This window comes from Pistacia vera, unplaced genomic scaffold (assembly GCF_008641045.1).
Source record: "Pistacia vera cultivar Batoury unplaced genomic scaffold, PisVer_v2 Contig801, whole genome shotgun sequence".
Taxonomy (NCBI): domain Eukaryota; kingdom Viridiplantae; phylum Streptophyta; class Magnoliopsida; order Sapindales; family Anacardiaceae; genus Pistacia; species Pistacia vera.
Genome location: NW_022196670.1, coordinates 232499 through 255007, shown reverse-complemented (window position 1 = coordinate 255007; position 22509 = coordinate 232499). Strand labels below are relative to the sequence as shown.

Genomic DNA, 22509 nt, shown 5'->3' with positions numbered 1-22509 from the left:
TCTAGAATATATGATCTAAACTACCATTGAATAACTTGCTGGTAAAAGGATTCAACATAGATTCTTAAGTTTAAGTGGAAGCACTAATAGGGTCTCTACTTATCAGATTTATCCTATTGATCATTTTAAGATGCCAAAAAATTAATTGAGATGACTAGTTTGACAATTTAGTCAATATATATATATATATCTATGAAATCCACGTGCAATTCACCAATGGAAGCGCCACCCTCCCCTCGCGGCGGGGGTCAATGGTCATGTATCAAATAATAAATTATCCAGAGTTTATTTTTTGTTTACGTCTGTAGATGAAAAAGTTATGTAAATTCAAACACTTCATTCAACACATTAAACCTATAAATTCTCTTAACGAGCATTCACGTATGAGGTAACCTCTTCTCATTTCCCCAAAATAGCTTCAAATCTCTCGCCTTCTCTCCTTCCCATATCAAAACTCCCATCCTCTGAATCCAGATCTTCAAAACTAAACAACCTTAATGGCGAAAAAGCAAGAACGCACTCCCTTACCGAAAGAAGACACCCCACTCATTGGCGCCAAAACCGTCCCTTTATCATCACAACCAAAAACATTCGCTAATGTCTTCATTGCCATTGTTGGTGCAGGCGTTTTGGGCTTGCCTTACGCGTTTAAACGCACCGGATGGCTCATGAATCTGCTCATGATCTTTGGAGTGGCCGCCTTGACTTATCACTGCATGATGTTGTTGGTTTATACCCGTCGTAAGCTTGAGTCTTATGGTAATGGGTTCGCAAAGATTAATTCTTTTGGTGATCTGGGGTTCGTTGTCTGTGGTTCTATTGGCCGTTTTGCTGTTGATGTTATGATTATTCTTTCTCAAGCTGGGTTTTGTGTTGGGTATTTGATATTTATTTCAAATAGTTTATTTGATCTCTTTGAACAAAAGAGTATATTAGGGATTTCAGCGAAGGGGTTTTTTATATGGATGTGTTTTCCTTTTCAATTGGGGCTAAATTCAATAGCATCATTAACCCATTTGGCTCCTTTGAGTATTTTTGCTGACATTGTTGATTTAGGTGCAATAGGTGTTGTAATGATGGAAGATGTGATTGTTTTTGAGAAACGTAGGCCTGAAGTGCAGGCTTTTGCTGGTTGGTCTATCTTTTTTTATGGTATAGGCGTGGTTCTTTATACTTTCGAAGGGGTTGGTTTGATTTTGCCTTTAGAATCAGAGGCTGAAGATAAGGACAAGTTTGGGAGAACCATAGGGTTGAGTATGGCTTTTATTGCGGTGATGTATGGAGGTTTTGGTGCATTAGGATATATCGCTTTTGGTGATGAAACCAAAGACATTATAACTGCTAATATGGGGCCTGGATTTCTCACTGCTTTGGTAAAATTAGGCCTTTCTATAAATCTGTTCTTCACATTTCCTCTGTCCATGAATCCGGTCTATGAGGTTGTCGAAAGGCGGTTTTGTGGCGGGGAATATTGCCTTTGGATGAGATGGGTGTGGGTTTTGGTGGTGTGTTTGGTGGCATTGTTGGTACCAAATTTTGCAGATTTCATGTCTTTGGTTGGGAGCAGTGTGTGTGTTGGATTAGCATTTGTTTTGCCTGCTTTGTTTCACTTCCTGGTATTCAAGGGAGAAATGGGGTGGAAGGAGTGGTGTTTGGATGTAGGAATTGTTATATTGGGAATTGTTCTTGCAACTTCAGGAACTTGGTATGCATTAAAGGAGATTTTATCAGTGAAAGCATGAATATCAACTGTGAATTTGTTATACACTATACATTTTTTTTGTCTAAGGCGTTGAGTTACATGGAATATATCGACTGTGAACTTGTTATACACTGTAGATTTTTTTTTTTTTTTTTTTTTTTTTTTTTTCTAAGGTGTGGAGTTACATAGTATCAAATGTTACTTGTCAAATTGTATTATTTGTTCTACTTCTGATGAGAGGTGGATAATGTAATCAGCCATGTTTTAGTTCTATGTTTTACTATTATTTAGTACTATATATATAACATTATGGAACTATTGCATCCTTGTGTTAGTGACGTGTTCTATCCAATGATTGTTGACTGTCTCTTTGATTTTGTGTTGGTTTGGGGCTTCGTGAAGCAAAAAGTGTATCCCAAATTATGTGAAGAGGGGGTAAGATGGCAATGGGCCGTATTTTTGGGTACCGGCTGGCCCGAAAAGGTCGGGCTTTACCAGAGTTAGCAGGCTTGGCTTGGGCATGAGACTGATTTTAAGGTCCACCTTCGGGTACGGGTCAAGCATGGGTATGTCTCAGGCCTGACCTTGGCCCAACCCGACATTTTATTATAATTTTACTAAATGACTCTTATACTATATCTTAATTACAGAATTATCATGTGTACTATTATATTATATATATATATATATATTATATATTTATTAATTGAATTTTTAATATTTAAAATTCACATACAAAAATAGGCAGGTTTGGGTTGGGATTGAGATTACAAAAAGCTGTTGGATTGGGCTTGGGCTTTATTCATCATCCTTGTGACAGGCTCGCCTTTGTCATGGGATCGGGCTTGGGCTCGAGCTAAGGGCTACTCGGTCCCAACCCGACCCATTGCCATCTCTAAGAAGGTAAGAAGGGATAAGAAAGAGTACATAAAAAGGACTAAAGGAGGGAAAGAAGAGAAAACATACTTACCTAGGCCAGGATAATGTAGGGCTGCAAATGACCCGAACACAATGAACACCCCATTTGAAAATCGTTCGATAAGCACAAAGGGTTGTTCGAAATCATGTTCGAACTCGAACAACACAGAATGGTCGTTTAAGTTCTGTTCGATTAACAAAACGAGTTGTTCGTGATCGTTCGATTAATCGTTCGAATAACTTGTAAATACTTGTTCGAATAAAAAATATACACCAAATTTTGGCTAGCCAGGTTAGTTTGTTGGTTATTGGGTTTTTATTTTATATATTATTATATCATTATCATACATATATTAATTATATATTAATATGTTTAATATCTTATTAAATTGTCAAAATTATAGGTTTCATATATTATTTATCATTACATAAATCATCATAAATATTTTAAATGTTTACATATATATTTTGTATCAAACCCATAATTCATAGTGGTTGTAATAAATGATCACCACAAATGTGTGATTAATTTGTTATATATATTATATATATATTATATATAATATATATATAATATCTTAGGTTTGTTAGCTTTATGTTATTAAATTTGTTATGCTATTTAACATTTAATTATCAATATGTTATATATATATATCTTGGTTTAGTTAAGCATTTGTTATTAAATTTGTTATGCTATTTAACATTTATTATGCATATGTTATATCTCATTTTACCATACTATATTTATTATTTATTAGTGAAATGCTATCTTATAATATTTAATTATTGATTACATTTGGAAAATATGAAGCTATTATATTATTAGATTTTTTATGTTATATCACTTGATTATACTCTATTATGTTATTAAATTTGTCATGCTATGTATCAAATTTATTATTTATTAATTAAATGATATATACTTATATATTAATATTAATGATATTTGAAAAAAAATCCAAACATATATATATATAAAAGCATCATAATATTTTATTATTGATTACTGTTAAAAAATCATCCAAATACCAAACATTATATAAAATGAAAAAATATAAATCCGATATTAATGCAACTCAAACTAAGGACCTTAAAGTCAAAGAATTGCATTTTTAACACTAAGTCATAGAAAATCCTTGATAAACTTAGCATCATATAAATTATATATATGTATATCATGTTTTCGAAATAACAAACGATAGCGAACAGGGTGTTTCGCGAACGGATGGATCACTCGAACACAGTATGTTCGCGAATATAATCAAACGAACATCCCATGTTCAAACTAGAATCGAACACATTATCGAACAACACAAACTGTTCGAGAACAGTTTGTTATTAAGTCAAATTGAGCTTTATCAAACAAACATCGAGTTGTTCGCAAACAGCTTGGTTCGTTTGCAGCCCTAGGTTTATGTGTGATCAAGAAGGCCCCTGCCCAATCTTTAGTATTAAATTTGAAGCCAATGCCTATATATTAGATTGGAAGCTGACATTATTGTCTATTATAGAGTAAACGACATATTCCCACCTAAGGTTAAGCGTAATCCCAAGTTGATACCCTTATTTGCATTTATTCTACATTCTCATTCTTAAACTAACAACGTTAGTGACGTGGTCGAAAATGGTGAATGAGGTTGGCAAGTGAAGGTATGAGTTTTGTAGAGGAGGTTATAAGAGTCCAACGATGATCTCGGAAGTTATTTTGGACTTTAGAATCAGTCGAAAAAAGCCAAAAACCGCTGACTTGGACGTTGCTAACTTGAATCGCTTTTTGCTAACGTGAGCCTTTCTTGGCCAAAGAAAGCATTGGCCTGCTTTAGTGTGCCAACGTGTGCCGCTCTATACTGAAAAGTCAGGAATCTATTCAAATAAAGAAAATAGTGTTACTTTAAAGGTGGGAATCTGGAATAAATGCAATTAGGGGTATCAACTTGAGATTTCGCTAAACCTCGAGTGGGAATATGTCAGTTGCTCTAATATTATATTCAAATTTGTTAATAGGTGGGGAGAAAGTAATGCAATAATATCAATTAGTTGGGTTAATGAAGTTTTATTTTATGTGTTGTCAATATGAAGAGAGTAAATGATTTTTTTTTCACCCAAATAATGGCTTAATGAAACTTTTCCACCACAGACTTTTAAAATACCATTTTCCACCCAAATGACACCTTTTAATTACACTTTCTCGCTGATTTCGACATCGTTGCGACTCCACACTACCACCATTCTATTTCTCAATCATCACTCACCAAAACCCTTCAAATCTTACTCTTGCCAACCCTACCAATTGTTGGCAATCGAGCAATTAGTGCTTTTGAAGCTGCTCTTCCAAAGTAAAATTTCGACCAATCATAACCACCAAAATCCAATCTTTCACCACCAAAAGACTCATCGGCCTCCCTTATTCAAAATCTTCAACAGCATAAACTGTGTTTACTCTCCGTTCATAGCCGAATCAAAAAGTGTATTTTTTTTTAATGGAAAAGTGGTTATTTTAAAAGTCTGTGGATGAGAAAGTATCATTATGTCATTATTTGGATGGAAAAAAGTAGTTAACTCATATCAAGAAAAGAAATACTCAAACATTAACAAGCGTTGTAAAAAAAAAAAAAAAAAAAAAGGCTAGTGGTTTTAGATTAATTGTGATTATGTGAATAAAAAATATTGAGACACTTAGAAGCAAGAGATCATTTGATTGCTGTTTATATTATGAAAGTTTTAGTATGAAAAATATGAAGCATGGATTGGGTTTAAGTGTAACAATAACATTACACTTACCAACTGTAATCTCGACTGATATATCTCGATTAATGTGACAATTGACATGACAGATGTTACCTCATTTGACATGTCAATTGCCACTTCAATCAAGAAATGTCAGGATTGCAGTCGGTAAGTGTGGTGCTATTGTTTGAGAAAGGGGTGGGAATTTGAGAACTAAATGTGTTTTATTGAAGGGAGAATGATGTTGCAAAAGTGTGTGGTTAAGAGGCCTAAGATAAAGAGACGAAACAGAATATAGATTGGGTTGGGGACAGAAATATACAGCCAATACAGTAGAAGTTGATGCAATCACAAAGTGACACATAGTCATAGGTACCAAGTGGTCCATCTACATATGTTTATGAAGAGCATATAACATTTCTCACATAAATTCCCAGCCCTGCCACTCATGAGGAAAGTGAAGGCAACAACTATAAGGCAGACATTATTATTATATTTTGAAAGTGATATATCAATAAGTGATGGGTTGCTCAAACATACTATAAATTTGATCATATCATTTCTATGAAAAAAAAAAAAAGTCAATCAATCCAACGCCTCCAATTGGGTAGTAACAAGCAGCAGCAAAGGTACTAAATTTTTGTTGGGATTGAGGTTTAATTACCTGATCCTGAGCATGCTGGGAATGCTCCATACAGGGACCGACAACAAACTCCACTGGCCTTTGCAATGACAAGTCGTAGTTTTATGAGTCTAGAGTGAAGGCATTGAAGTCGTAGAGAGACATAAATGAAATAAAAAGTCTTATCTACTGAACCAATTACAACAGTGATACATTGTAACTTATTGGAAGTATTAATTATTGGGTGGTGGGCATTTATCTGATACTAGATTTTGGTCAGATGCATTAGTTTGTCAGTAATTATAAAAAGTCAGCATTACAATTGCACATGCCTAGTTGATTAGTTAACCACTTATTCCCACCCAAATAATGTTTCTGCCAATTTTAAAATATCATTTTACTATATAAATTTATATTTTAATGTCCAACCATTAGAGTTTTTGAATAGAGGAGATTGATGAATCTTTTGGTGATAAAATATTAGATTTTAATTATTGAAATTGATTAAAATTTGACTTTGAAATGACGGCTATGTAAACATTAACGCTCGATTGACAGGGTCAATAGGAGTAGGAGTTTGGGGAGTTTTGATGAGTGATGACAGGGATGAGAACGATGGTGGTTTTGAGTTACAACAATATCGAAATCAGAAATAGAATATAAATTTAGATAATAAAATAGTATTTTAAAAGTCTATGGGTGGAAGAGTGTTATTAACTATTATTTGGGTGAAAAAAAGTTGTTTATTCGATAAGATGCATTTGATTCAGGAAATATTATATTACTGGGAGTGTTATATTAATAGAAAATTAGATTACCTTTAAGATTATTGAGAATCTTTAGGAATATTATTTTTATTATTAATTTTTTAATAATTTTTTTAACCCCCAACATTTCAGATTTAGCTAAAACACCACAGCTGATATAAAATTTTAATTTATAACAAAATCACCCCCACCCACCCCAAGCCACTGTCGACCACTAGACCGCTGGCCACCTCTGGAAGTCGTCGAAAGTCGTTGGAAATTGTCGGGAGTCGCTGTGAGTTGCCGATATCATTGTTTTCGACCATATTGATAGCCAAAAACGTTTAGATGGTCGTAGATCTAGCCGGATCGATGGATGTGGCCGTTAATGGCCAGATCCATGGTCAGTAACGACCACATCCATTAATCTGGCTGGAAATAGCCAGAATAGTTTTGGCCATTTCCGGCCAGATCCATGGTCAGTAACGACCACATCCATTAATCTGGTTGGAAATGGCTTGAATAGTTTTGGCCATTTTCGGCCAGATCTACGACCATTTGGCTATTTTCGGCCATTAATATGGCCGGAAATGACCATATCAGAGCTCCTGGTGACTCTTGGTGACTTCCGCCAGTTGCTGGCGATGGTGGTTGGGTGGTGATAGTAGTTTGCAATTTATTTTACATATAAGGGCATTATTGTGCAAAAACTTAATTAAACAAGGGTAAAATTGTAAATTGATTAATGTAATGGTGGATTAATGTAAATTGATTTTAAAACAAGGGCATTATTGTCCAAAAAATTTAATAACAAAGGATAAAATTGTAACAAAAATAAGATAACCAAATACTCTTACAATACTTAAGAAAATGAAGGTAATCAGATTACCTTAAGGGGCCGTTTGGATCGGGGGTAAATAAGATAATGGGGGTAATATTCGTTTATTTTGCAAGATTCATGTGTTTGGTTTGCAAGTAATAAAATATTACGATAATCTTTTATTGCAAATTGTGGTTACTGTTGGTAATGTGGGGGTTAATCTTATTACCTTGCTAGAGACTTATTAAAACAGTACCGGGGTAATATGATTTTTCTTCCCATTAATTAAAAACCATTTTGGACACAATTGCCCTCAAATGTATACGAAATAACAATTATCTAACCCTCTATATTTGAGAAATTAGCTAAAACACTCCAGCCATAAAAAAGTTTAAAAGTTAACAAAATACCCCCAGCCACCTAAGACCACTGCTGGTCGTGACTCACCATCGTCGGCCACCAAAGTCAGTCGCCGTAATGCTGCACGACCGACGGGATCTAGCCGATTGTGCACCTGTAAGGCTTTTCGACCATAGATCACAAATCCATGGCCAGAAATAGCTAGATCTAGCGTTTCTATAGTTGTTTCATGGCCAAAGATGTGACTGTGAAACGACCACAGATTTGGCTGTGAAATGGCCATGGATTTGTGATCCATGGCCATTTGCGGCTTTGTCGCCGCACGGTGGGCCATATACGGCCAGTCATGCTCCATTCTGTCGACTGTCGGCAACGGTCGGCGGNGATTTTAAAACAAGGGCATTATTGTCCAAAAAATTTATTAACAAAGGATAAAATTGTAATAAAAATAAGATAACCAAGTAATCTTACAATACTTAAGAAAATGAAGGTAATCAGATTACTTTAAGAGGCCGTTTGGATCGGGGGTAAATAAGATAATGGGGGTAATATTCGTTTATTTTGCAAGATTCATGTGTTTGGTTTGCAAGTAATAAAATATTACGATAATCTTTTATTGCAAATTGTGGTTACTGTTGGTAATGTGGGGGTTAATCTTATTACCTTGTTAGAGACTTATTAAAACAGTACCGGGGTAATATGATTTTTCTTCCCATTTTGCCTTTAATTAAAAACCATTTTGGACACAATTGCCCTCAAATGTATACGAAATAACAATTATCCAACCCCCTATATTTGAGAAATTAGCTAAAACACCCCAGCCATAAAAAAGTTTAAAAGTTAACAAAATACCCCCAGCCACCCAAGACCACTGCTGGTCGTGACTCACCATCGTCGGCCACCGAAGTCAGTCGCCGTAATGTTGCACGACCGACGGGATCTAGCTGATTGTGCACCTGTAAGGCTTTTTTCGACCATAGATCACAAATCCATGGCCAGAAATAGCCAGATCTAGCGTTTCTATACTTGTTTCATGGCCAAAGATGTGACTGTGAAACGACCACAGATTTGGCCGTGAAATGGCCATAGATTTGGCCGTGAAAAGGCCATGGATTTGTGATCGATCCATGGCCATTTGCGGCTTTGTAGCCGCACGGTGGGCCATATACGGCCAGTCATGCTCCATTCTGTCGACTGTCGGCAGCGGTTGGCGGTGGTGGTCGGCTACCAACAGTGGCTTCGGTGGGTGGGGGTGATTTTGCTACAAATTAAAGTTTTATATGGCTAAAGTTTTTTAGTAAAATTTCAAATATAAAGGGTTAAAAGAAATGATTCAAAAAATAATAATAAAAAATACTATTATATTAATATTTAAAAAGGAGGACAATTTAGTAATCTATATAACATACACATCCATTTATCCTCTCAACCAAACATATTATTCACCAATTTATTCGAACCAACTAAACACATTTTCTAAACATTCCCAGTAACTTTCAAGATGATATTTCTTTCCGTTAATATAATATACCTTTATAATAAAATATTATATGATCTAAAATACCCCCTAAATATTATCAATAATAATTATTATTGATATTAAAAAATTATCAAAATCTTATGTTATTTGATAACCAAATCGTAATGATCAAGTAATCTAAACCATATTACCTTTTTAATCTTCATATGGTATAACCTCAATCGAGTTAAAATTAAAATGCAGTAACTCCAATTGGATGAATGATTACCAATCAATCATTCCAGCCAGCTCAACTCCAACAAAAATATCTCTCCTAGATATTTAACCAACCACTCATTCAAGTATAAATCCTTCACCTACTTTTGTTAGGCAGGTCAAGCCTTAGCCTGAATACACAAATAAAAGCCTCCCACTTTTGACTCTAATTCACACTCATATGCTCAACTTCAACCCAACCCAATCCTCATTTACCCTTGGGGGTTTCGCTCTTTAAGTAAAATAGAATGCCCCATGTGACTCTTCCATTTCAAAATAACTTGAGTTTTGTCTGACTCACCACCATGAAAGAGACTTAGATTTGATCTCAAAAGCCTCAAAACTCTTTATCAAAGTAAAGATTTATATTATTTTACTAAAAAATTAAAAAGACATTGGAACAGGTAACTAACCTAATTACCTCACCAATACCGTAATAGTAAAAAAACAAAAACTAATCCCACATAGGCCTAACGATAAAAGAGGTTTGGTTATTTATTTGAGTGTTTTGATACAAATTTTGAAACTATTTACTACAATAATATTATAATTTATCTAATTCTTTAAATTTATAAGATATTCAATAAACTTCGAAGATTAGTTAAGACATACACAAATTAATCAAAACAATCCGATTAAAAAAAAAAAAATAGACAAAGGTTTACCTGATTCTTTATGATTATAAAGTATTTAATAACTTGAAAAGATTAGTTAAGATCCTCGTTTAAAAAAAAAATAAAAAAATAAAAAAATAATGAAGGTTATTCCTGTCAAATTGAAAACCCATGACACTAAAGGCGATTCCCAGTTTTCCATAACCAAACACACACTGTGCCCACATATGGCAGCTGTCTCCAGCCCATTTCCCCTCTTTATAAACCCATCTCACTCTTCAAATCAAACCTCACCACCACCTCCTCCACTTTACCTCTACCTCACCGCAATGTCGACACCACACTCCTTCTTCTTCCTCCTCTCTGTAGTATTCACTTGTTTTGCTTTACTTTCAGTTTCAGCAGAACAACAACAAATGCAAACACTGACCACAAAACATCCTGAATATATCAACCCAAAGCTTCCTCCAAGAACACTTTCTTCCTCTAAAAAATTCGAAGGCTCATCGGATTTGGTCAACCTCCGTTACCACATGGGCCCCGTTCTCTCTTCTTCTCCCATAAACATCTACCTCATCTGGTATGGCAAGTGGGCAAATTCCCAAAAGCTCCTCATCAAAGACTTTATTCTCTCCATCTCCTCCACCACCCCATCAACCAAAACCGCCGCCAAACCCTCCCCCACTCCCTCAGTCTCCCAGTGGTGGCAAACTGTCTCTCTTTACACCGACCAAACCGGCGCTAACGTCTCCAGAACCATCCTCATTGCCGGCGAGTATGCAGACCACGCTTACTCGCATGGTAACCAGCTCACGAGACTGTCCGTACAGCAGGTGATAGCCTCGGCGGTAAAGTCAGCGCCTTTCCCCGTCGACCACAAGAACGGAATCTACCTGATACTCACGGCGCCGGACGTTACAATGCAAGATTTTTGCAGAGCCGTTTGTGGGTTCCATTACTTCACTTTTCCGTCGATGGTGGGTTACACTTTGCCGTACGCCTGGATCGGCAATTCCGCGAAGCAATGCCCCGAAGTTTGCGCTTACCCTTTTGCGGTGCCGGGGTACATGGGCGGAGGTGGGCCGCAGGCGTTGAAGCCGCCGAACGGCGACGTGGGTGTGGACGGGATGATAAGTGTGATAGCTCACGAGCTCGCTGAGCTGTCCACGAATCCATTGGTGAATGCGTGGTACGCCGGGGAGGATCCGACGGCTCCGATGGAGATTGGCGACTTGTGTGAAGGGCTGTACGGGACAGGTGGCGGTGGAGGGTATATCGGTCAAGTGATGAAAGATGGAGGAGGGAAGACTTTCAATATGAATGGAAGGAAAGGGAGGAAGTTTTTGGTTCAGTGGATTTGGAGTCCTGTGTTGAAAGCTTGTGCTGGTCCTAATGCTCTCGATTAGGAAAGTTAAAAAATAAAAAATGAATCTTGATTTTTGGAGATTTTTCATTTTTCATTGTTTTATTAGTATATTTAGATGTATAAAGAGGGTCTTTTTACAATGTTTACTTACATAATCTATTCATATCTATAATAGACTTGAAATTTTCATTTCCAATCTTCTGGTTTTTCCAGGAAACACTGAGTTCTTCTGCTATATCATAACTTATTGCTGCAGCAATAATGAGTAATGGAAGAGGTTAAATTTTGTCTTGTTCAATCCTTTGAAATTGGATGGGGAGAGGTGAAAGTTTGGATTTTGAAATTTCTCCAATTCCCAGGTGGTTTTGATTTGATCCGAAGGAGGTCAGTGTTCAAAAGTTAAAATAATATTAATAGCTGTAAATTATGGAGCTGAAACTGGTCCGTGGGAATTTAATGAAAGTCATCTAGCTACCACAATTAGCGGTAAGACTTTGAAAGAATGAACACCCCACCACTAACGTGAAAACAAGAGAATTGTAGAGTTCATATTGCTTTATAAAGATTTAGTAAGAGTTTTGACTAATAATATTAGAAGTGCCCAACAGAACATAGTGAAACTTTACCATGTTATGGAGATTGGGTCACTCTGTTTATAATATTTTAATTGGAGTTAAACGACTTTTTCTCACTTGAGGTTTAATAAAATATCTCTAGATTTTCACTTTTAAATTAACAAATTAACATCGTTAGTAATTGTTGCAAGTAGTTAGAAACGATGAATAAGATTGACAAATGAAGTTATAGATTTTGTAGTAAGGTTTTGAGGAGTCCAATGGTTGGAAAAAGCCAAAAATCGTCGCTAATGTGAGCCCTTTTTTGCTAATATGAGCCCTTTTTTGCTAATATGAGTCATCTTCTGCTAAAGAAAGCGTCGGCATACTTTAGCCTGCTAACATGCAACGTTTGTAGTAAAAAGTTAAGAATCTATTAAAAATAAAGAAAACGACGTTACTTTAAGAGTAAAGAATAAATACAATTAAAAATATCAACTTGAGATTTTGCAAAACCCCGTATAAGAATAAGCCGTTTTCTCTATTTTAATTTATGAGAAGAAAAGTCTTAATTGTTTATGTTTAAGTTTTAATAAGGCAAAAATGTTAACAGTAATAATGGCAATTCAATCTGATCAACTCTTCTTACATATGATAAGCATGGTGGTAATGAAGTTTGTCATTCTGCCATACTTTTAGCGGTAATGGAAAAATAGGATGGAACAAGCATATATATATTCTTGTCCTTTAATGGACGGTAGAGATACTTGAGCGGTCGGTCACTCTAGAAACTTTAAGTGAACATTTGTGAGCCACAGCTAAGATTGGGACCCAGAATGAACCATATAAAATTAATTATTATTATGACGTGTGAGCCCTAGCTCTCAAGATCTTTCAGGCCATGCCATAATATAGTTGAGTGGTGGCCTGGCTTGGCCCAGTGGTTGAAATTTGAAAAGGGATTTTTGTGCCTTGATTGGAGAGTTGTAATTACCAAATGGCTGCAACTTGCAAATGTTATAAACAAAGTCATGAAATGAAGGTCCCAAACCACCAAACCTCACCTACAAATTATCAGCTGGATACATAAACAACTTGGTGAATGGTGATTATTAAATTTTGATTCTCATTAATTAAACCACACAAATGAAATGGGCAGTAGTTGTTTCATTTTTTCTTTTTGTTGATGGGATAAAAAGATGACAAATAATGCTCTCCGTCATTGCAACTTTTTTCTATGTCTAATATGATGTTATTTCAGTTTTAGCATGTTTTTAACTCTGCGCAAAGAGTAAACGATTTTTTCCCAACCAAATAATGGTTTAACGATACTTTTTTACTCATAGACTTTTAAAATACTATTTTACTATTTAAATTTATATTCTATTTTTTATTCCGATATCTTTGTGACTTTACACCATTATCATTCTCTTCCTCTATCATCACTCATAAAAAAACCTCAAACCCTACTCCTACCGATCTCACCAATTGTCGACAATTAAGTGATTAGCGTTTGCGCCGCCACCCTCCCAAGTCAAATCCGATCAATCCCATCCACCAAAAGTCTCACCGGCCTCCCTTCTTTAAAAACCCTAATAACCTAGACCGAGTTTGCTCTCTGTTTGCCTCCATAATATAAATTTGGATAATAAAGTTGTATTTTAAAAGTTTGTGAACAGAAAAGTGTCATTAAACTATTATTTGAGTGGAAAAAAGTCATTAACTCATACCCTGTTGGAAACTTTTTATTTTTTCTGCTGTTTATGGGGCATGACCATTCCTTTTAGTAACTCCAATTCATTGAATAATTGCAGTTGAGGGAAGAAAACAGTTGCTTATTTCTCCATGAATCATGCTTCATTTTAGCTCTTTTTAGTTACATGGAAAGGAGAAAAGTTAATATCATCTAATAATGGAAAGACAAAGGGGAAAATATCAATTCTAGTACTATTAGTTTTGATCCATCCAAACTGGACCCACCAGGAAGTGTCTCAATCTGTGAGTTGGAAATCCACATGCACTTGAAGTAACAACACTCTCACAAAAGGACAATTGTTTTGTTACTTTGCGTTAGATTAATTTGACACTAAAGTTTAATTTCAATTACCAAATTTGATTTGAGATGAGATAACATCAACACCTTGACACTTCTGATTATGAACCAATTTCTGTCATTTTTAATCGACACTGCTGTATTCTTTTGAATGAAACATATAGCGATTATGAAACCCCTCATTTCTTTTGTGGCCAAGTGTCCTGGAGTTGGCTTCTATTGCATTATAGCCATTAACATTATATATGGAGTAAATGAGGCAAGTTGCTAATAGGGGTGGTCATTAAAGTTCTTACTCGACTAGCAATTTTAGGATCTCGAATGATTAATTGAGACACACGTCTCCCGTCATCAAAATAAAAAATAATAATAATAAGAAAGAGAACAACATGTGCACATAGTAATGACTAATGAGCATTTTAAAGTAGTGGGTTGTACTTTTTTCTTTCCCTCTTCAGAGAAACTAAAGAAGTGAGGGAAAAAAGAAAGCCAAATCAGTTTTTGCCTTGAACAACAAATAAACATGGTAAATATATATTGTTATCTTTATATTGAAACTGTGCTTTTTCTCCATGAGGAGCAGAACAGAAGGAAAGTGTGTGTCCACATTCTAAAGGCTGATGGCTACTTGACCAATGGGAAACTAATGAATTATTTCAAAATACATGATTTATGTAGGATTAAACATGAAAATCCTTGGTATATAAATGGAAAATTCAAATTTTTTTTTTTTTTGTCACCATCTTTTTGGGGTCATCAGATTTATTCAGCAAAAATCTAGTCAAGTATTAGTAATTTATCCATGGCTTAAATTTTGAAAATACCCACAGTTTTAATCAGATAGTGATGGGAAGTCAAGGAATAATATCAAAGACACATTCTTCATATTGCTACAAATAGGGTAGTTGGCTGCATTCAATCGTTTTTTTTTTTTTTTTTTTTTTTTTAGTATATCCATCTCCTCCACACCCATCAACCAAAACCGCCGCCAAACCCTCCCCCACTCCCTCAGTCTCCCAGTGGTGGCAAACTGTCTCTCTTTACACCGACCAAACCGGCGCTAACGTCTCCAGAACCATCCTCATTGCCGCGAGTATGCAGAACACGCTTACTCGCATGGTAACCAGCTCACGAGACTGTCCGTACAGCAGGTGATAGCCTCGGCGGTAAAGTCAGCGCCTTTCCCCGTCGACCACAAGAACGGAATTACCTGATACTCACGGCGCGGACGTTACAATGCAAGATTTTTGCAGAGCCGTTTGTGGGTTCCATTACTTCACTTTTCCGTCGATGGTGGGTTACACTTTGCCGTACGCCTGGATCGGCAATTCCGGAAGCAATGCCCCGAAGTTTGCGCTTACCCTTTTGCGGTGCCGGGTACATGGGCGGAGGTGGGCCGCAGGCGTTGAAGCCGCCGAACGGCGACGTGGGTGTGGAGGGATGATAAGTGTGATAGCTCACGAGCTCGCTGAGCTGTCCACGAATCCATTGGTGAATGCGTGGTACGCCGGGGAGGATCCGACGGCTCCGAGGAGATTGGCGACTTGTGTGAAGGGCTGTACGGGACAGGTGGCGGTGGAGGGTATATCGGTCAAGTGATGAAAGATGGAGGAGGGAAGACTTTCAATATGAGGAAGGAAAGGGAGGAAGTTTTTTGTTCAGTGGATTTGGAGTCCTGTGTTGAAAGCTTGTGCTGGTCCAATGCCTCGATTAGGAAAGTTAAAAAATAAAAAATGAATCTTGATTTTTGGAGATTTTCATTGTTTTATTAGTATATTAGATGTATAAAGAGGGTCTTTTCAATGTTACTTACATAATCTATTCATATCTATAATAGCTTGAAATTTTCATTCCAATCTTCTGGTTTTTCCAGGAAACACTGAGTTCTTTGTATATCGTAACTTGCTGCAGAATAATGAGTAATGGAAGAGGTTAAATTTTGTCTTGTTCAATCCTTTGAAATTGGATGAGGGAGAGGTGAAAGTTTGGATTGAAATTTCTCAATTCCCAGGTGGTTTTGATTGATCCGAAGGAGGTCAGTGTTCAAAAGTTAAAATAATATTATAGCTGTAAATTATGGAGCTGAAACTGGTCCGTGTTAGTCTACCACAATTAGCGGTAAGACTTTGAAAGAATGAACACCCCACCACTAACGTGAAAACAAGAGAATTGTAGAGTTTATATTGCTGTTATAAAGATTTAGTAAAGTTTTGACTAATAATATTAGAAGGTGCCAACAGAAAATAGTGAAACTTTACATGTTATGGGATTGGGTCACTCTGTTTATAATATTTTAATTGGAGTTAAACGACTTTTTCCCACTTGGGTTTAATGAAATATCTCAGACATTCACTTTAAATTAACATCGTTAGTAATTGTGAAGAGTAGAAACGATGAATAAGGTTGACAATGAAGTATTAGATTTTGTAGTAAGGTTTTGAGGAGGCCAAGGTTGGAAAAAGCCAAAAATCGTCGCTAATGTGAGCCCTTTTTGCTAATATGAGCTTTTTGCTAATATGAGTCATCTTTGCTAAAGAAAGCGTCGGCATACTTTAGCCTGTAACAGCAACGTTGTAGAAAAAGTTAGAATCTATTAAAAATAAAGAAAACGACGTTACTTTAAGAGTAAGAATATGTAACAAAAATAAGATAACCAAATACTCTTACAATACTTAAGAAAATGAAGGTAATCAGATTACCTTAAGGGGCCGTTTGGATCGGGGGTAAATAAGATAATGGGGGTAATATTCGTTTATTTTGCAAGATTCATGTGTTTGGTTTGCAAGTAATAAAATATTACGATAATCTTTTATTGCAAATTGTGGTTACTGTTGGTAATGTGGGGGTTAATCTTATTACCTTGCTAGAGACTTATTAAAACAGTACCGGGGTAATATGATTTTTCTTCCCATTAATTAAAAACCATTTTGGACACAATTGCCCTCAAATGTATACGAAATAACAATTATCTAACCCTCTATATTTGAGAAATTAGCTAAAACACTCCAGCCATAAAAAAGTTTAAAAGTTAACAAAATACCCCCAGCCACCTAAGACCACTGCTGGTCGTGACTCACCATCGTCGGCCACCAAAGTCAGTCGCCGTAATGCTGCACGACCGACGGGATCTAGCCGATTGTGCACCTGTAAGGCTTTTCGACCATAGATCACAAATCCATGGCCAGAAATAGCTAGATCTAGCGTTTCTATAGTTGTTTCATGGCCAAAGATGTGACTGTGAAACGACCACAGATTTGGCTGTGAAATGGCCATGGATTTGTGATCCATGGCCATTTGCGGCTTTGTCGCCGCACGGTGGGCCATATACGGCCAGTCATGCTCCATTCTGTCGACTGTCGGCAACGGTCGGCGGTGGTGGTCGGTTACCAATAGTGGCTTCGGTGGGTGGGGGTGATTTTGCTATAAATTAAAGTTTTATATGGCTAAGGTTTTTTAGTAAAATTTCAAATATAAAGGGTTAAAAGAAATGATTCAAAAAATAATAATAAAAAATACTATTATATTAATATTTAAAAAGGAAGATAATTTAGTAATCTATATAACATACACATCCATTTATCCTCTCAACCAAACATATTATTCACCAATTTATTCGAACCAACTAAACATATTTTCTAAACATTCCTAGTAACTTTCAAGATGATATTTCTTTCCGTTAATATAATATACTTTTATAATAAAATATTATATGATCTAAAACGCCTCTTAAATATTATTAATAATAATTAATATTGATATTAAAAAATCATCAAAATCTTATGTTAGTTGATAACCTAACGTAATAATCAAGTAATCTAAAACATATTACCTTTTTAATCTTAATATGGTATAACCTCAATCGAGTTAAAATTAAAATGCAGTAACTCCAATTGGATGAATGATTACTAATCAATCATTCCAGCCAGCTCAACTCCAACAAAAATATCTCTCCTAGATATTTAGCCAACCACTCATTCAAGTATAAATCCTTCACCTACTTTTGTTAGGCAGGTCAAGCCTTAGCCTGAATAACCTCCCACTTTTGACTCTAATTCACACTCATATGCTCAACTTCAACCCAACCCAATCCTCATTTACCCTTGGGGGTTTCGCTCTTTAAGTAAAATAGAATGCCCCATGTGACTCTTCCATTTCAAAATAACTTGAGTTTTGTCTGACTCACCACCATGAAAGAGACTTAGATTTGATCTCAAAAGCCTCAAAACTCTTTATCAAAGTAAAGATTTATATTATTTTACTAAAAAATTAAAAAGACATTGGAACAGGTAACTAACCTAATTACCTCACCAATACCGTAATAGTAAAAAAACAAAAACTAATCCCACATAGGCCTAACGATAAAAGAGGTTTGGTTATTTATTTGAGTGTTTTGATACAAATTTTGAAACTATTTACTACAATAATATTATAATTTATCTAATTCTTTAAATTTATAAGATATTCAATAAACTTCGAAGATTAGTTAAGACATACACAAATTAATCAAAACAATCCGATTAAAAAAAAAAAAATAGACAAAGGTTTACCTGATTCTTTATGATTATAAAGTATTTAATAACTTGAAAAGATTAGTTAAGATCCTCGTTTAAAAAAAAAATAAAAAAATAAAAAAATAATGAAGGTTATTCCTGTCAAATTGAAAACCCATGACACTAAAGGCGATTCCCAGTTTTCCATAACCAAACACACACTGTGCCCACATATGGCAGCTGTCTCCAGCCCATTTCCCCTCTTTATAAACCCATCTCACTCTTCAAATCAAACCTCACCACCACCTCCTCCACTTTACCTCTACCTCACCGCAATGTCGACACCACACTCCTTCTTCTTCCTCCTCTCTGTAGTATTCACTTGTTTTGCTTTACTTTCAGTTTCAGCAGAACAACAACAAATGCAAACACTGACCACAAAACATCCTGAATATATCAACCCAAAGCTTCCTCCAAGAACACTTTCTTCCTCTAAAAAATTCGAAGGCTCATCGGATTTGGTCAACCTCCGTTACCACATGGGCCCCGTTCTCTCTTCTTCTCCCATAAACATCTACCTCATCTGGTATGGCAAGTGGGCAAATTCCCAAAAGCTCCTCATCAAAGACTTTATTCTCTCCATCTCCTCCACCACCCCATCAACCAAAACCGCCGCCAAACCCTCCCCCACTCCCTCAGTCTCCCAGTGGTGGCAAACTGTCTCTCTTTACACCGACCAAACCGGCGCTAACGTCTCCAGAACCATCCTCATTGCCGGCGAGTATGCAGACCACGCTTACTCGCATGGTAACCAGCTCACGAGACTGTCCGTACAGCAGGTGATAGCCTCGGCGGTAAAGTCAGCGCCTTTCCCCGTCGACCACAAGAACGGAATCTACCTGATACTCACGGCGCCGGACGTTACAATGCAAGATTTTTGCAGAGCCGTTTGTGGGTTCCATTACTTCACTTTTCCGTCGATGGTGGGTTACACTTTGCCGTACGCCTGGATCGGCAATTCCGCGAAGCAATGCCCCGAAGTTTGCGCTTACCCTTTTGCGGTGCCGGGGTACATGGGCGGAGGTGGGCCGCAGGCGTTGAAGCCGCCGAACGGCGACGTGGGTGTGGACGGGATGATAAGTGTGATAGCTCACGAGCTCGCTGAGCTGTCCACGAATCCATTGGTGAATGCGTGGTACGCCGGGGAGGATCCGACGGCTCCGATGGAGATTGGCGACTTGTGTGAAGGGCTGTACGGGACAGGTGGCGGTGGAGGGTATATCGGTCAAGTGATGAAAGATGGAGGAGGGAAGACTTTCAATATGAATGGAAGGAAAGGGAGGAAGTTTTTGGTTCAGTGGATTTGGAGTCCTGTGTTGAAAGCTTGTGCTGGTCCTAATGCTCTCGATTAGGAAAGTTAAAAAATAAAAAATGAATCTTGATTTTTGGAGATTTTTCATTTTTCATTGTTTTATTAGTATATTTAGATGTATAAAGAGGGTCTTTTTACAATGTTTACTTACATAATCTATTCATATCTATAATAGACTTGAAATTTTCATTTCCAATCTTCTGGTTTTTCCAGGAAACACTGAGTTCTTCTGCTATATCATAACTTATTGCTGCAGCAATAATGAGTAATGGAAGAGGTTAAATTTTGTCTTGTTCAATCCTTTGAAATTGGATGGGGAGAGGTGAAAGTTTGGATTTTGAAATTTCTCCAATTCCCAGGTGGTTTTGATTTGATCCGAAGGAGGTCAGTGTTCAAAAGTTAAAATAATATTAGTAGCTGTAAATTATGGAGCTGAAACTGGTCCGTGGGAATTTAATGAAAGTCATCTAGCTACCACAATTAGCGGTAAGACTTTGAAAGAATGAACACCCCACCACTAACGTGAAAACAAGAGAATTGTAGAGTTCATATTGCTTTATAAAGATTTAGTAAGAGTTTTGACTAATAATATTAGAAGTGCCCAACAGAACATAGTGAAACTTTACTATGTTATGGAGATTGGGTCACTCTGTTTATAATATTTTAATTGGAGTTAAACGACTTTTTCCCACTTGGGGTTTAATAAAATATCTCTAGATTTTCACTTTTAAATTAACAAATTAACATCGTTAGTAATTGTTGCAAGTAGTTAGAAACGATGAATAAGATTGACAAATGAAGTTATAGATTTTGTAGTAAGGTTTTGAGGAGTCCAATGGTTGGAAAAAGCCAAAAATCGTCGCTAATGTGAGCCCTTTTTTGCTAATATGAGCCCTTTTTTGCTAATATGAGTCATCTTCTGCTAAAGAAAGCGTCGGCATACTTTAGCCTGCTAACATGCAACGTTTGTAGTAAAAAGTTAAGAATCTATTAAAAATAAAGAAAACGACGTTACTTTAAGAGTAAAGAATAAATACAATTAAAAATATCAACTTGAGATTTTGCAAAACCCCGTATAAGAATAAGCCGTTTTCTCTATTTTAATTTATGAGAAGAAAAGTCTTAATTGTTTATGTTTAAGTTTTAATAAGACAAAAATGTTAACAGTAATAATGGCAATTCAATCTGATCAACTCTTCTTACATATGATAAGCATGGTGGTAATGAAGTTTGTCATTCTGCCATACTTTTAGCGGTAATGGAAAAATAGGATGGAACAAGCATATATATATTCTTGTCCTTTAATGGACGGTAGAGATACTTGAGCGGTCGGTCACTCTAGAAACTTTAAGTGAACATTTGTGAGCCACAGCTAAGATTGGGACCCAGAATGAACCATATAAAATTAATTATTATTATGACGTGTGAGCCCTAGCTCTCAAGATCTTTCAGGCCATGCCATAATATAGTTGAGTGGTGGCCTGGCTTGGCCCAGTGGTTGAAATTTGAAAAGGGATTTTCGTGCCTTGATTGGAGAGTTGTAATTACCAAATGGCTGCAACTTGCAAATGTTATAAACAAAGTCATGAAATGAAGGTCCCAAACCACCAAACCTCACCTACAAATTATCAGCTGGATACATAAACAACTTGGTGAATGGTGATTATTATATTTTGATTCTCATTAATTAAACTACACAAATGAAATGGGCAGTAGTTGTTTCATTTTTTCTTTTTGTTGATGGGATAAAAAGATGACAAATAATGCTTTCTGTCATTGTAACTTTTTTCTGTGTCTAATATGATGTTATTTCAGTTTTAACATGCTTTTAACTCTACGCAAAGAGTAAACGATTTTTTCCCAACCAAATAATGGTTTAACGACGCATTTCTACTCATAGACTTTTAAAATACTATTTTACTATTTAAATTTATATTCTATTTTTGATTCCGACATCTTTGTGACTCTACACCATTATCATTCCCTTCCTCTATTATCACTCATAAAAAAACCTCAAACCTTAATCCTACCGATCTTGCCAATTGCCGATAATTAAGTGATTAGGGTTTGCGCCGCCACCCTCCCAAGTCAAATCCGATCAATCCCATCCACCAAAAGTCTTGTCGGCCTCCCTTCTTTAAAAACCCTAACAACATAGACCGAGTTTGCTCTTTGTTTGCCTCCATAATATAAATTTGGATAATAAAGTGATATTTTAAAAGTCTGTGAATAGAAAAATGTCATTAAACTATTATTTGGGTGGAAAAAAGTCATTAGGAAACTTTTTATTTTTTCTCCTGTTTATGGGGCATGGCCATTCCTTTTAGTAACTCCAATTCATTGAATAATTGCAGTTGAGGGAAGAAAACGGTTGCTTATTTCTCCATGAATCATGCTTCATTTTAGCTCTTTTTAGTTACATGGAAAAGA

General features: G+C 36.2%; 3 protein-coding genes and 1 pseudogene across 3 annotated transcripts; all 4 read left to right on the top strand.

The window, feature by feature from the left end:
* The first annotated feature begins 399 nt into the window (after positions 1–399).
* LOC116117281 (amino acid transporter AVT3B-like) lies at positions 400–1833 on the top strand. The gene has a single exon (XM_031403314.1). It carries the CDS (start codon positions 498–500, stop codon positions 1740–1742), a length of 1245 nt encoding a protein of 414 aa, XP_031259174.1. The 5' UTR covers positions 400–497; the 3' UTR covers positions 1743–1833.
* An 8606-nt stretch (positions 1834–10439) lies between these two features.
* On the top strand, positions 10440–11806 carry LOC116117276 (protein EXORDIUM-like 5). Its single transcript, XM_031403306.1, has one exon. It carries the CDS (start codon positions 10472–10474, stop codon positions 11648–11650), a length of 1179 nt encoding a protein of 392 aa, XP_031259166.1. The 5' UTR covers positions 10440–10471; the 3' UTR covers positions 11651–11806.
* A 3097-nt stretch (positions 11807–14903) lies between these two features.
* LOC116117272 lies at positions 14904–16011 on the top strand (annotated as a pseudogene).
* Positions 16012–18935: 2924 nt separating this feature from the next.
* On the top strand, positions 18936–20275 carry LOC116117273 (protein EXORDIUM-like 5). The gene has a single exon (XM_031403304.1). It carries the CDS (start codon positions 18941–18943, stop codon positions 20117–20119), a length of 1179 nt encoding a protein of 392 aa, XP_031259164.1. The 5' UTR covers positions 18936–18940; the 3' UTR covers positions 20120–20275.
* Positions 20276–22509: the final 2234 nt, after the last annotated feature.